Below are 12,382 nucleotides of genomic sequence, written 5' to 3' on the forward strand. Positions count from 1 at the left end.
CCTATGCCCTCTAATACTCTCTTACCCTGGGGAAAAGACCTTGGCAATTCTCCTTATCTATGTCCCTCATGATTTTATAAACCTCTATAAGGTGACCCCTCAGCTTCCTATGTTCCAGGGAAAAAAAGTCAAAGCCTCGCTTTATAGCTCAATCCATCAGGTCGGTAACATCCTTGTAAATCTTTTTGCACTCTTACAAGTCTAATAATATCCTTCCTATTGCAGGGTGACCAGAATTGTACACAGTACTCCAAATGTGGCCTTACCAGTGTTTTGTACAGCCATAACATGACATCCCAACTCCTGTACTCAATGCTTTGACCAATGAAGGCAAGCATGAAATGCTTTCTTCACCACCCTGCCTACTTGTGACACCACTTTCAAGGAACTATGTATCTGTACCCCTAGATCACTCTGCTCAACAACACTTCCTGGGACCCGACCATTAGCGGTGTCAGTTGTGCCAGTGATACCTTGGCAATGGAAACCTGCTGACCAGTTTCAGGGCTGGTGCCCTTGCTGTGTAGCCTCTCAGCTTGCCAGTTCAGACTACTGCTCTCCCTGCTGAAGCAAGGTACTCAAGGACTCTCTGGGAGGTCGCAAGCAGCTCATCACAACACTTCCAAAAAGACAACACAGCGCTTCCATAGATTTTCCAAAAACAGAAGGGACTGAAGATTACCACATCCGAAAGTTCATGGTTGGCCACTTCAATGGATCGACATTTTCAGTGGGGCCATGGTACATGTGTGGGGTTGGGGGCGGTAGGTGGGTGGTAGTTGGTGGGAGGGGTGTTTGTTGGGATTTGATAATATGGATCACTCAAAGCTGACTCTACATTCAATAAATGTATTCAGTAGACTTACAAATTCCAGCTGGTGTTAAAATAATCACATTCTGGCCAATCAGGGAGCTTCCAGCAGACATACAGCACACCTACACAATGCCCTTCCTGCACTGGGAACAGCCAAACACACTGCATGTCCTATTGGAACAGCAAACTGCTTTCCTGTTGCTGTGGTCCAGTGAAGCTCCAGCTTGTAAAAAAACACGCAAAACTTCCTTCACAGTTAAAAGACAGAAGGAAGTGTTTAGAATGTATATGATTTGACTTTATAAGGTTAAGTTGCAAATGACAGGCAGGTACTATGTGATCACATGTCAGCTGATCTGATATCATATGATCTTTTCTCACATGACATGAGATACTTTCAACCTGATTGGTCACCCTAGACAAAGTAAAGACCATCCAATCAGAAGTCCTATTGCCAAATCCACTTTTTGTGTTACAGGTTCTGAAAAAACAGCCAGAGTTTCTAAACATTATTTAGACTGACAGGAAATTCCAGAGGAGTGAAACTCTGAAGGAATTTCAGTTTCTTTATAATTAACAGCTGGATTAGCCACAGACTACTTCTGATTTTCTAGATTTCCCCAAAAATCAAACCAGCTTTGTATTTGCAATGCACATAACTAACACAAGCACAGATCTATAAATTAGTTTGTTGGTGCAGTAAACATAATATCTATCAATGCAGGGAAACATTCCAACTCTGGTTAATAGCTCTTGATAACATTTAATAGAGTGATAATGAAAATGTCAGTGACCACAAATGTGATGAGCTACAGGGTTGATTTATTTTCCAACATGAAATTGAAAATATGCAGAACACCAGACAGTTAAGATTCTCATTATTTTAATTTCACATTTGTTGTACAGATCCAATATTGTGTCAATTCATTTTGATGACAAATTTGATGAAAAAAATTATCACAATTGGAGGTTTTATAGCATATAATATTTTTAACAGAATTATTGAGAATGTTGCTTTTTTCCATTCCAGATGCAACCACATATGCACACTTTCTGTTTAATGCCTTCGACACAGACCACAATGGATCAGTGAGTTTTGAGGTGAGTGTCATTTTCTAATGCAATTTAATTAATCTGAGTATTATGCATATTTTAGTCAGCTCCAACAACTAAGGGGACGTGCTTTCATTTGTGTTCCACTCCAAGGGGAGTCGATCCCAGAGTCTGGGCACTGGGGGATATTTGGAGAACATTCAAATGATTTGGTACGAGTGAGTTCCAAGGACTCAGTGTGGAGGTCTGCAAAAGTGGGGAGGGGGAATGTGAGGGATGGGTGGGGGTGTTGGTGTGCAGGTTTCTGAAAACTGAAGGTAGAAATTCAGGTCTATAGTGGGGGAGCTGAGGATCAGGCACTTTCTGCTTTGGTTTCAGATCACTAGCATCTGCAGTTCTTCGTTTTATTCTTCTGATTGGATGAGCTAGAATCCAAAATTAGATAAAAACAAAACCTCAAAGACTTTAATATCCAGACCATTACTTAACCCAGATGAAAATTGACACAGAGTCAAATAGATTAAAACATTTAATGCATGACTGAAAGGTTATCTTTTTGGGAAGCAGGTGTTTCTACTCATGTGGAACTGACACCAGGTCTGGGACAAGAGGAAGCCATTCCATTGGTGTGAATATCACTTCAACCAGGCATCAGGCTTTTTAATGCAGTGCCATCTAAATAGGGCAGTGAATAGTGTTCAGAGCTAATAAGTTACCTGGGGTTATTTTGGTGATTAGATGGTTCAAGTAAGGGGAAATTTACAGATCTAGAGAGGAAGTAAATCCTGTACCACAGAGTAGCATTTAGGTAAACCCAAGCAGAGCATGTTAGCAGTGGCTCAGTTAGTAGCACTATTCCCTACACAGCAGAACATTGTAAGCAAGTGTTGGGAGAGTCAAACTCCAATGTTTGCAGCACAGAGCTGAACTGCTCTAGTGACTATGTATGAATATAAGGATATTTTTATGAATAAAGTATATTTTTGAAATATGAAAAGAAGTGTTCACTATACTCCATGGGCTGTTCCCTGGACACATGCCGAGACAAACACTGACTGCGCCTGGAGGACCATCAACTCAATGAAAGAGTCTTTGGTCTGCTCAAACCAGATGGTCTTCCAGAGCAAGGAGTTGACCTCGATTTAGTGTTGCAGATTGGCACATTCTAACCTCCAGGACTACGTGCTGAGGGATGCCCTAAAGCTTGGGGCAGCTGCCACCAAGGCACAGTGGGGAAAGACCACCATCTAAGGTCTTTCCACTAAAGTACAATGGGGGCCCATTCAGTTATCAGACCCTCCTGTTGCCTCAAATATATGTAAATATAGTCTTGTATATTATGCCTTGGGTTTGTTTGAGTACAATATGCAAGGACTGTACAGAACCAAACTGCTTTAGTGACTGTGTATGTAAATAATTTCTTTTTTAAAATTAAAGTATATTTTTGAAATAAAAACAGCTCAAGTCCTATTTCATAACTTCAAAACAGAAGTCTAACCTAACACTTTAATTGGAGGTGCCAGCATTTGGATAACCAATTACCCATCTGCTCCCCCAGGTAGCCAAGGAAGATCCTTTGGCACAAAAACAGAAATTACTGGAAAAGCTCAGCAGGCCTGGCAGCATCTGTGGAGCAAAATCAGAGTTAACGTTTCAGGTCCAGCGACCCTTACTCAGAACTCTGATTTCTTTCCACAGATGCTGCCAGACCTGCTGAGCTTTTCCAGCAACTTCTGTTTTTGTTTCTGATTTACAGCATCTGCAGATCTTTCGGTTTTTATAAAGGTTATTTGGCAATATTTGAAAAAAAAAGAGTAATAACGTTGTCCTGGCCAATAATTATCCACCAATCAACATCACTTCTTTTATAAATAAATAGATTATCAATTCATTATCACATTGTTGTTTGTGCATAAATTGGCACCTGTGTTTCCTACATTACAACTGTGACTATTCCATTAGCTGTAAAGCAGTTTAAGATGTCCTGGGATTATGAAAAGTGCGATATAAATGTAAGGCTGTCAGCAAAGGACAGAAGGTATAACAAATATAGCAGGGCATTAGTGATGGAAATATCAAAAAGTAGTTAAAATTAAGGTGCTAAATCTGAATCCATGAAGTATTTGTAACAAGCTAGACAAATTAGAATCATAGAATTTTATAGTACAGAAGAAGCCTATTTGGCCCATTGTGTCTGTACCAGTTCCCCAAAGAGTTATTCAGCCAGTCCCATTCTCCAGCCTTATTCCTAGAGCCCTCTAAATTCATCACTTTCAAATATATATCTAGCTCTCTTTTGAAACTTCCCATGGAATCTGCCTCCACCATTCTCTCGAGCAGCTCATTCCAAATCCTAACAAGTCTCTGAATAAAGAAGTTTCTCCTCATCTCACTCCTCGCTGACCTGCTGACAGTTTTGAAATTGTGACCCCTGGCATACCAATTCGCGGAAACAGAATATCCTTCTTTACCCTGTCAAGATTGTTAGTAATTTTGAACACCTCAATAAGGTCGCCTCTTAATCTTCTCTCCTGCAGGGAGAATAAGCCCAATTTCTCTAATCTTTGTTATATCAAAGAGAGTTTTGTGTCAATTAGTTTTTGACCTTTAGTTAGCTATTGTAAATGTTATGCCTTTTCACAGCTTTCCTATTTTATCCATTCTTGAGTGTTGTCTGTAAGTCACTTTCAGAATTGTTTGATCATTAATGTGAGGGCATGCATTGATGGGGACCATTGCAGGAGGGATTGGCTGGTTGCAAAACTGTGTCATTTGCATCAGTGGCATGGTTGCATGGAGCCTGGGAAGAAGATGGAAGAGTTGGATTTTCTGGTGACATGGGCTCAGTGGAGCAATCTAAGTGAATCTTACAATATGAGCAGCTCGTGAGAAGTAGTCCTCACCACTGTGCCCTACTTTCTCCTCCTCCCCAGAGGATCTGAGTCTGTGTTCCTTAGACAGTCCCAAGACAAATTATGGAATGCTGTATACAAAATGGCAAACTAGCACTAGTTTGGAAAAGCCAAGTGCATTTTAGGCAGCTCCAGGTCTATCCAAGCCCTAAATGCTGTGTAGTTTGCTTGTCTATTTACACATCTGGTGACGATATAATATTAATTTTTATGCTATTGGGGCTTTACTTTAGGGTTTCCGTTGGGTGTGATGTGCTAAGTTTGCATTGGCTGTCCCTGGTAACTGAGCAGCTGTTGTTTTAGTCTGCTCAAATATGTGAAGAGATCATGGAGAGCAGATTGTCAAAGGAAGAAAGCATTGTAGCAGCTCTCTGGGCATCTTGCGCAGAGCTGCAGAAGCATTGTTTTTTTTTGGTTTCCCCCTTTTTGTTTTTGATGGAATGCAAGCCTTTGCAATTAATGAATGCTCCTGGTTGTGTTGTGTGTGAATTAAATGGCACCCTGCACATGCAGGAAGTCAGCCAACACTGCAAAGCCAACTTCTTGCTCATTCTGACTGACAACCCGACTGGCGAGGTTGACATAAATTCTGATTCTGACAAGCAAGCCAAACGCCACCTGTCCTATTTAATGCTGGGAGATTGAAAAGATATCTGTGCAGGATTCAGAGGCCAAAGCTGAAGTGGATCATGACAATGAGATCAATGACTCTTAATATGTAGCCACCTGATCCAGTCGGTAATAGATCTCCTTCCAGGAGGCTGCACGACATCATAACAAAAATAGAGAATCTGTGGATGAATGAGCACCTGTCTGACAAAAGGAATAAAGCTGGACTGACCATTGGCATCAACCAAAGTTCCAGAAATATCAATGGCACATGTAGCCCTGTTAATCGTGCAAAGATTGTGCTAACATTTGGGGTCCAGTGCCAAACTTGGGAGAGCAATCCCACAGACTAGTCAAGCAACAGCCTGACATAGTCATTCTCATAGAATCATTCCTTACCCACAATGTCCCAGACAACACTATCACCATCTATGGGCGTATCCTGCCCTACTGAAAGGACAGGCCCACCAGATGTGGCATATAGTCATGAGTGAGTCGCCCTGGGAGACCTGAACATAGACTCCAGACAGCATTAACTCTCATGGTGTCAAGTCAAAGTGGGCACAAAAACCACATGTCAATTATCACTTATTGCTGACCAATTAATACTCCTCCATGTTGAACACCACTTGGAAGATGCAGTGAGGGTTGCAAGGGCATAGATTGGACTCTGGCTGGGAACATCAATATCCATAACCAAGAGTGGCTCTTTCACCCCACCACTGGGCAGATGGTCAAGTCCTATAGGATATAACTGCTAGATGCCTGCTGCAGATGGTATCAGAATTAATCGAGAAGGAAAAAACATACTTCACCTCATCTTCACCAATCTACCTGTAACAATATTTATGCAGGAGATTGACTTGTTTGAGTTGACTCCATAACAAAATAGCTTATAAATATTCAGTGGAAGAGTCAAGTTTATATTTGTATTAATTTTCTTATAATTTTCTTGCAACAAAGACTATCAATTATAGAACAACTTCTCACATCACTGTCTTCAAGTACTTAATGAGCAGAAAAACTTTGACTGCTATGCAGTTAATGTACTTCAAACACAGCAGTCAAATTGCCCACAGCAACAACCCACAAACCGTAATTAAATGAATGGCCGACTTTCATATGATTTTGATGGTATTGGTGGCACAATGATACCAAATTTACTGTCCACTCAAATTACTGGAATAAGAAGAGAATACCCAGGATCATATTTTAAAAGTAATTTTTGAAAAAAAATCTATTGTGTTGTTGGTTATACTGATTTACTATTTCTACTATAGATTGCCCATGATGTTCCTCAGAAAGTTTGAGATTTCGCTCCTTTAAAACAATCAGAATGTTTATTCAAGAAAATCAATAGAACTGCAGACGCTAGATATCAGAAACAAAAACAAAAACAATAATTGCTGAACAAACTCAGCAGACCTAGCAGCATCTGTGGAGAGAAATCAGAATTAAACCTGTTCTGAATAAGGGTCGCTGGACCCAAGGCATTAACTCTGATTTTGGGCCTTGGGTCCAGTGACCCTTCTTCAGAATGGGTTTAATTCTGATTTCTCACCACAGATGCTGCCAGACCTGCTGAGTTTTCCTAGTAATTTCTGCAGGATGTTTACACTACAGCCACTGGTCAACTTCCCATGGTGTTGCACACAAGGAGACAAGACCAAGTGCAGACAAGGAGGGATGAATAATAATGTCAAAACAGAACCAAACACCACCAGATGATATGAGAACTGGGTTGGAGGCAGAAGGAATTCAAGAACAAGATTAGAGAGAGGTTAAACAATGGAAATTAGGATGGAGAACCAGAATAAGATGGAAGAATGAGAAGATGAAGAAGAAGGAACTGAATCAAGTTGTTGTGTTAATAAATTGAAACGGTCTTAAACATCAGCAATGTTATTAAGATCTAGGCCTCAACCAATAAAGTTAAATATTAATTGAATAATGGTGACTGTTTTCTTAGGACCTACTAAACAAAAATTGGAATAATTAAGAAACTGATTGACATGTGCAGGATGAAAACTGACTCCTGCCTCTACTGGTCAACAGGGTGAGGGAAGGGTGGTGGGTGACTGAGCGTCTTAAGGGCCTGGTTGGTTACTGAGTGCCTTAAGGGCCTGGTAGTAATCAGCATTGCCACAGTAACCCTGATGAGGTTTTCTTGCAAGCTGACAAGCAAATAATCTGAACAACAGTTTAGCCGGCAAACAAACAAAATGAACAGCTAAGCAGCCAAGCGATCAATAGGTCGAATACGACCCATGAAGCGCACCTAGTAGTTTTCTAATAATTGCTGGGAAGAAAGAAACAGCAACAGAGACCAATACTGCTGCTAAATCAATTGATCTGGAAAGTAGAATGGACCCCACAATAGTCAACACAATCCAGCGCAGGGCATAAACAAAAGGTTGGAATTCTGTGGGACTGAAGGGAATGTAATGCTATCATGACCTTTACTTAGCTTGAACTAGTATGTACCATTCCCTGGCAAATACACTGCTATAATGACACCCACTGGTGGACATTAAGCACTGCATACAAATTGAAAAGATTTTGTACACATAATGTTAGGTAGTACGGTGCATTCACAGACCACATACAAATGTAACATCATTAAAATATTGAAATTGCTCTGTTTTAAAAAGGGCTGAATTTTTCTTAAACTTCAATTTTTTTGTCATTTCAGGATTTTGTTATGGGCCTTTCTGTTTTACTTCGTGGAACAATACAGGACAAACTTAAATGGGCTTTCAATTTATACGACATAAATAAGGATGGATATGTAACTAAGGAGGTATAATACACAAAGCACTTTCTTCCCTGAGAATTTTTGAGTTGAAAAAGAGTTTCTTTGGAACACGGACGGTAGCATATAATGAATTGGACACCCCCTTCTGTTTATATGTGTGTAGATATTTCTCAATATTTTGACTCACTGCCTTCTTTTTATTTAACTGAGGGTTTGAATGGAAATCAATAAAATTTTTAGCTTCAGTTTACTATCTAATACTTTCTAATATTCGCCATTAATTCTTGCACGTCGGATAAAGTACACAATGAATAAACAGATGGCACTACCATCCTCTATAGAGACAGGAATATAGTCTTCATCCAAATCACAATGGAAAGTATAAAGACTTGTACTGTTTTCATTTATTAACCTGGTACTTTGCTCGTTAAACTTGAACTTTTGTAACTTACTGCATGATTTTGTAAATGCGTAATATTGTCCTGTCCCATATTTGTGGCAGAGTATCTTTACAGTGTATATCTGCAATGATCTGTAATTGGAATGAATCCTAAACATAGATGTTTTACAAATATAGACTGGAAATTTCACGCAAAACAGTGAAACTTTACAGCTAAATCCTAACTGATGCGTAACCACCTTGCCAAGAAAATGTTCCGCTTAAGTTTGGTGTTTGCGTCAGAGTTTCTCTAAACAGCAGATAAAATAATAAGTTGTATTATGTCTTGATGCCATATTCTTGTGACTGCTCAATTAACAGATGGATAAGGCTACTTCAGGTTATGCTGATACCCATCTCTCTACCTCTCCCTGCTCCTTGCGGTGACACCTACCTCCTTACCCCTCTCTGCCCCTTGAAATAGTGTTATACTTGCAGGATCCGGCAGCCGTTGTAACAGTGAATGTGGCAGAGTCACTAACTGGCTTTTGCATGTTGCAGCACAAAGAGGCAGAGGACCACCCCAGAATCAGTAGCGTATCAGCTGTAAGCCCTTTCCTTCCCACGTTCAGTTTAACAACTTATCGCTGCTGTGCCAGAGGCTTATTCTATGTTTCTTTTAACAATGTCTAAATTTGGCAAAATCATAAGACCATAAGATGGTGAAGCAGAGGTAGGCCATTCAGCCATTGAGTCTGCTCCACTATTCAATAAGATCATGGCTGATCTGATAATCCTTGACTCTACTTTACTGCCTTCTCCCAATAACCCTTGATCCTATTACTAATTAATAACCTATCTCAGCCATGAAAATACTTAATGACTCAGTCTTGACAGCCCTCTTCCGTAAAGAATTTCACAGCTTGACTATGCTCTGAGAAAAGAAATTCCTTCTCATTTCTGTCTTAAGTAAGCAACCCTTCATTCTGAGATTATGCCCTCTGGTTATAGGATCTCCCATGAGAGGAAATGACTGCCCTAAAAATCTTACATGCTTCAAAGAGATCACCTCTCATTGTACTATACTGCAACAAGTACAGGCCCAATCAACTCAAACTCTCCTCATATGACAGTCCCTGTATACCTGGTATCAGTCTAATGAACCTTGTCTTAACTGCCTGCAATTCCAGTATATCATTCCTTAGACAAGGAATCCAAAACTGTTCACAGTATTCCAGCGGTGGTCTAATTAGAGCCTTGTTTAGTTTTAGCAAAGGTCCCTACTTTTATACTCCTTTCCCTTTGAAGTAAACGGTGGCTCAGAGGTTAGCATTGCTGCCTCATAGCACCAGGGATCCAGGTTCAATTCCACCATCGGGCGACTGTCTGTGTGGAGTTTGCACATTCTCCCTGTGTCTGTGTGGGTTTCCTCTGGGTGCTGTGGTTTCTTCCCACAGTCCAAAGATGTGCAGGCTAGGTGGATTTGGCTGTGCTAAATTGCCCATACTGTCCAGGGATGTGTATATTAGGTGGGTTATAGGGGAATGGGTCTGGGTGGGTTGCTGTGAAGGTCAATATGGACTTATTGGATTGAAGGGCCTGTTTACACACTGTGGGGATTCTATGATCTAAACACAAACATTCCTTATTACCCATTGAATTTGGATGCTAGCATTTTGTGATTCATGGACAAGGACTCCCAAATCTTTCTGTTCTATTATCCTTATGCACATCCTTTTGTATGGTATGATCTGCCAATACTGCACGCAAAACAAGACTTTTCACTGTACCTAGGTACAAGTGACAATAATGAATCAAAAGAAATCAAATCAAATCTGTCGGTTCAATAGTTTACTGCAGTCTTCTTCCATTCTCCTCTACTCTCCCTGCCAGAGTGTATAACCTCACATTTCCCCTCATATTATATTCCATCTGCTAAGCTTTTGCCCACTCACCTATCTGTATCCCTCTGCAGACTCTGTATCATTCTCACCACTTGCCTTTCCACATATTTTTGTGACATCAACTAACTTGACTATAATACATTCACTTCCCTCATGAAAATTGTTAATACATATTGTAAATAATTGTGGCCCAGCATTCCACTAGTCACAGGTTGCCATAGGGAAAATGCCCCCCTTGTCCCAACTCTCTGTCTATTAGTTAGGCAATCCTCTATCTATGCTAATATACTACCTCTAATACTACTATCTCATCTGATTAAGAAGCCTGATATATGCTACCTTATCAAATGCCTTCTGAAAATCCAAATATATTACATCTACTGCTTCCCCTTTATCTATCCTGCTTTTAACCGCCTCAAAGAATTCTAGTCAAAATGTCAGACATGATTTTCTGTTCCTGGAGCCATGATCATATTATATATTTCTATATCCTCTGTTATCACATCCTTTATAATAGACTCAAACATTTTCCTAATAACAGATATTAAATAAACTGTGTCTTTCCCTTTTAAATAAGGGTGTTACATTGGCAGTTTCAATCATCTGGGACTTTTCCAGAATATAAGGATTCCTGAAAGATTACTACCAGTGCATCCACTATCTCTGTAACTACATTCTTTAGTATCCCCTTTGATGCATCCAAGGCCCAGGGGATTTGTCAGTCTTTAGCTCCAGCAGTTTCCCTAGCTCTTTTTTCTCTCATGATAGTTATTATATTTATTTCCTCTCTTTGTTATTTCTCTTGCATATTTAGTAATTTTGGAATGCTATTAGTGCCTTCTACTGCTAAGACTGATGCAAAGTATTTATTCAACTCCTCTGCTACTTCTTTGTTCCCCATTATTGTTCTCCCGGTCTCATTCCCTAAGGGTTCTCTTTCCTTTCCATATATTTAAAGAAGCTCTTGTTATCCAACTTTTTATTACTTGCAAGTGTAATTTTGTTTTTCTCCCTTTTCTTCATCATCTTTGTTGATTTTTAAAACTTTACCAATCTTCTGTCTTGCCAACAGTCTTCACCAGATTGTATGTATTTTTTTTCTTTCAATTTGATACCGTCCTTAACTTTCTTATTTGACTATTGTTGGCTTATCTCGTTCATGGAATCCTTCTTCCTTATTGGAATATATCGTTACTGTGAGCCATGAACTATTTCCTTAAACATCTGCCTTTGTTCTTCAACTGTTATTCTGCTGAATTCTTTTCCTAGCCTACTCCAACCAGCTCTGCCTCATTCCTTTGGAATTACCCTTCTATAAATTTAGCACATTTGTTTCCAACACATGGTCCTTCCTCACAAACTTAATGCTAAAATCTACCATGTTGTGGCCACTGTTCCTAACATTCTGTATGCTCTGACATTATTTATTAAACCTGCTTTATTGTACATCACCAAATCCAAAATAGCCTGATCCCTGTTTGGATCCATCCCATATTGTTCGAGGAAACTGTCCCAAATACGCTCCATGAATTCTTCTGCACTTCTTGCTCTGCCAATCTGACCAACCCAATCTGCATGAAAATTAAAATCACCCATGATTAATGTGCCTTTGTTATATCCTTTTATTGTCTCCTGATTTATTTTCTGTCCCACCATATACATACTGTTGGAGGACCTCTCGACGACTACCAGTATCTTCTTTCCCTTTTTTATTTTAATCTCCACCCATATGGATTCTACATCTTCTGATTCAAGATTATTTCTTGCTATTGTACTTATTCCTCCCACTACCAACAATGTTACCCCACCATACTCTCCTTCCTGCCCATCCTTTCAAAAAGACAGATATCCCTGAATATTTAGTTTCCAGCTGTGATCTCCTTGTAACCATGTTTCTGTAATGGCTATGAGATCACACATATTAACCTAGGTTTGTGTCATTAATTTATTTATTTT

General features: G+C 39.7%; 1 protein-coding gene across 2 annotated transcripts in view; it reads left to right on the forward strand.

Annotated features, from left to right (window-relative positions):
* The window catches only part of kcnip4a (potassium voltage-gated channel interacting protein 4a), a 321,012-nt gene that overhangs the window by 300,316 nt on the left and 8,314 nt on the right, over window positions 1-12,382 (forward strand). For both annotated transcript variants that reach the window (XM_048598853.1, XM_048598857.1), the window contains exons 4-5: window positions 1,845-1,915; window positions 8,081-8,188. In XM_048598853.1, the coding sequence (XP_048454810.1) occupies window positions 1,845-1,915; window positions 8,081-8,188 (179 nt within the window). The remainder of the gene's footprint in view (window positions 1-1,844; window positions 1,916-8,080; window positions 8,189-12,382) is intronic.

This window comes from Rhincodon typus, chromosome 1 (genome assembly GCF_021869965.1).
Source record: "Rhincodon typus isolate 14 chromosome 1, sRhiTyp1.1, whole genome shotgun sequence".
Lineage (NCBI taxonomy): Eukaryota > Metazoa > Chordata > Chondrichthyes > Orectolobiformes > Rhincodontidae > Rhincodon > Rhincodon typus.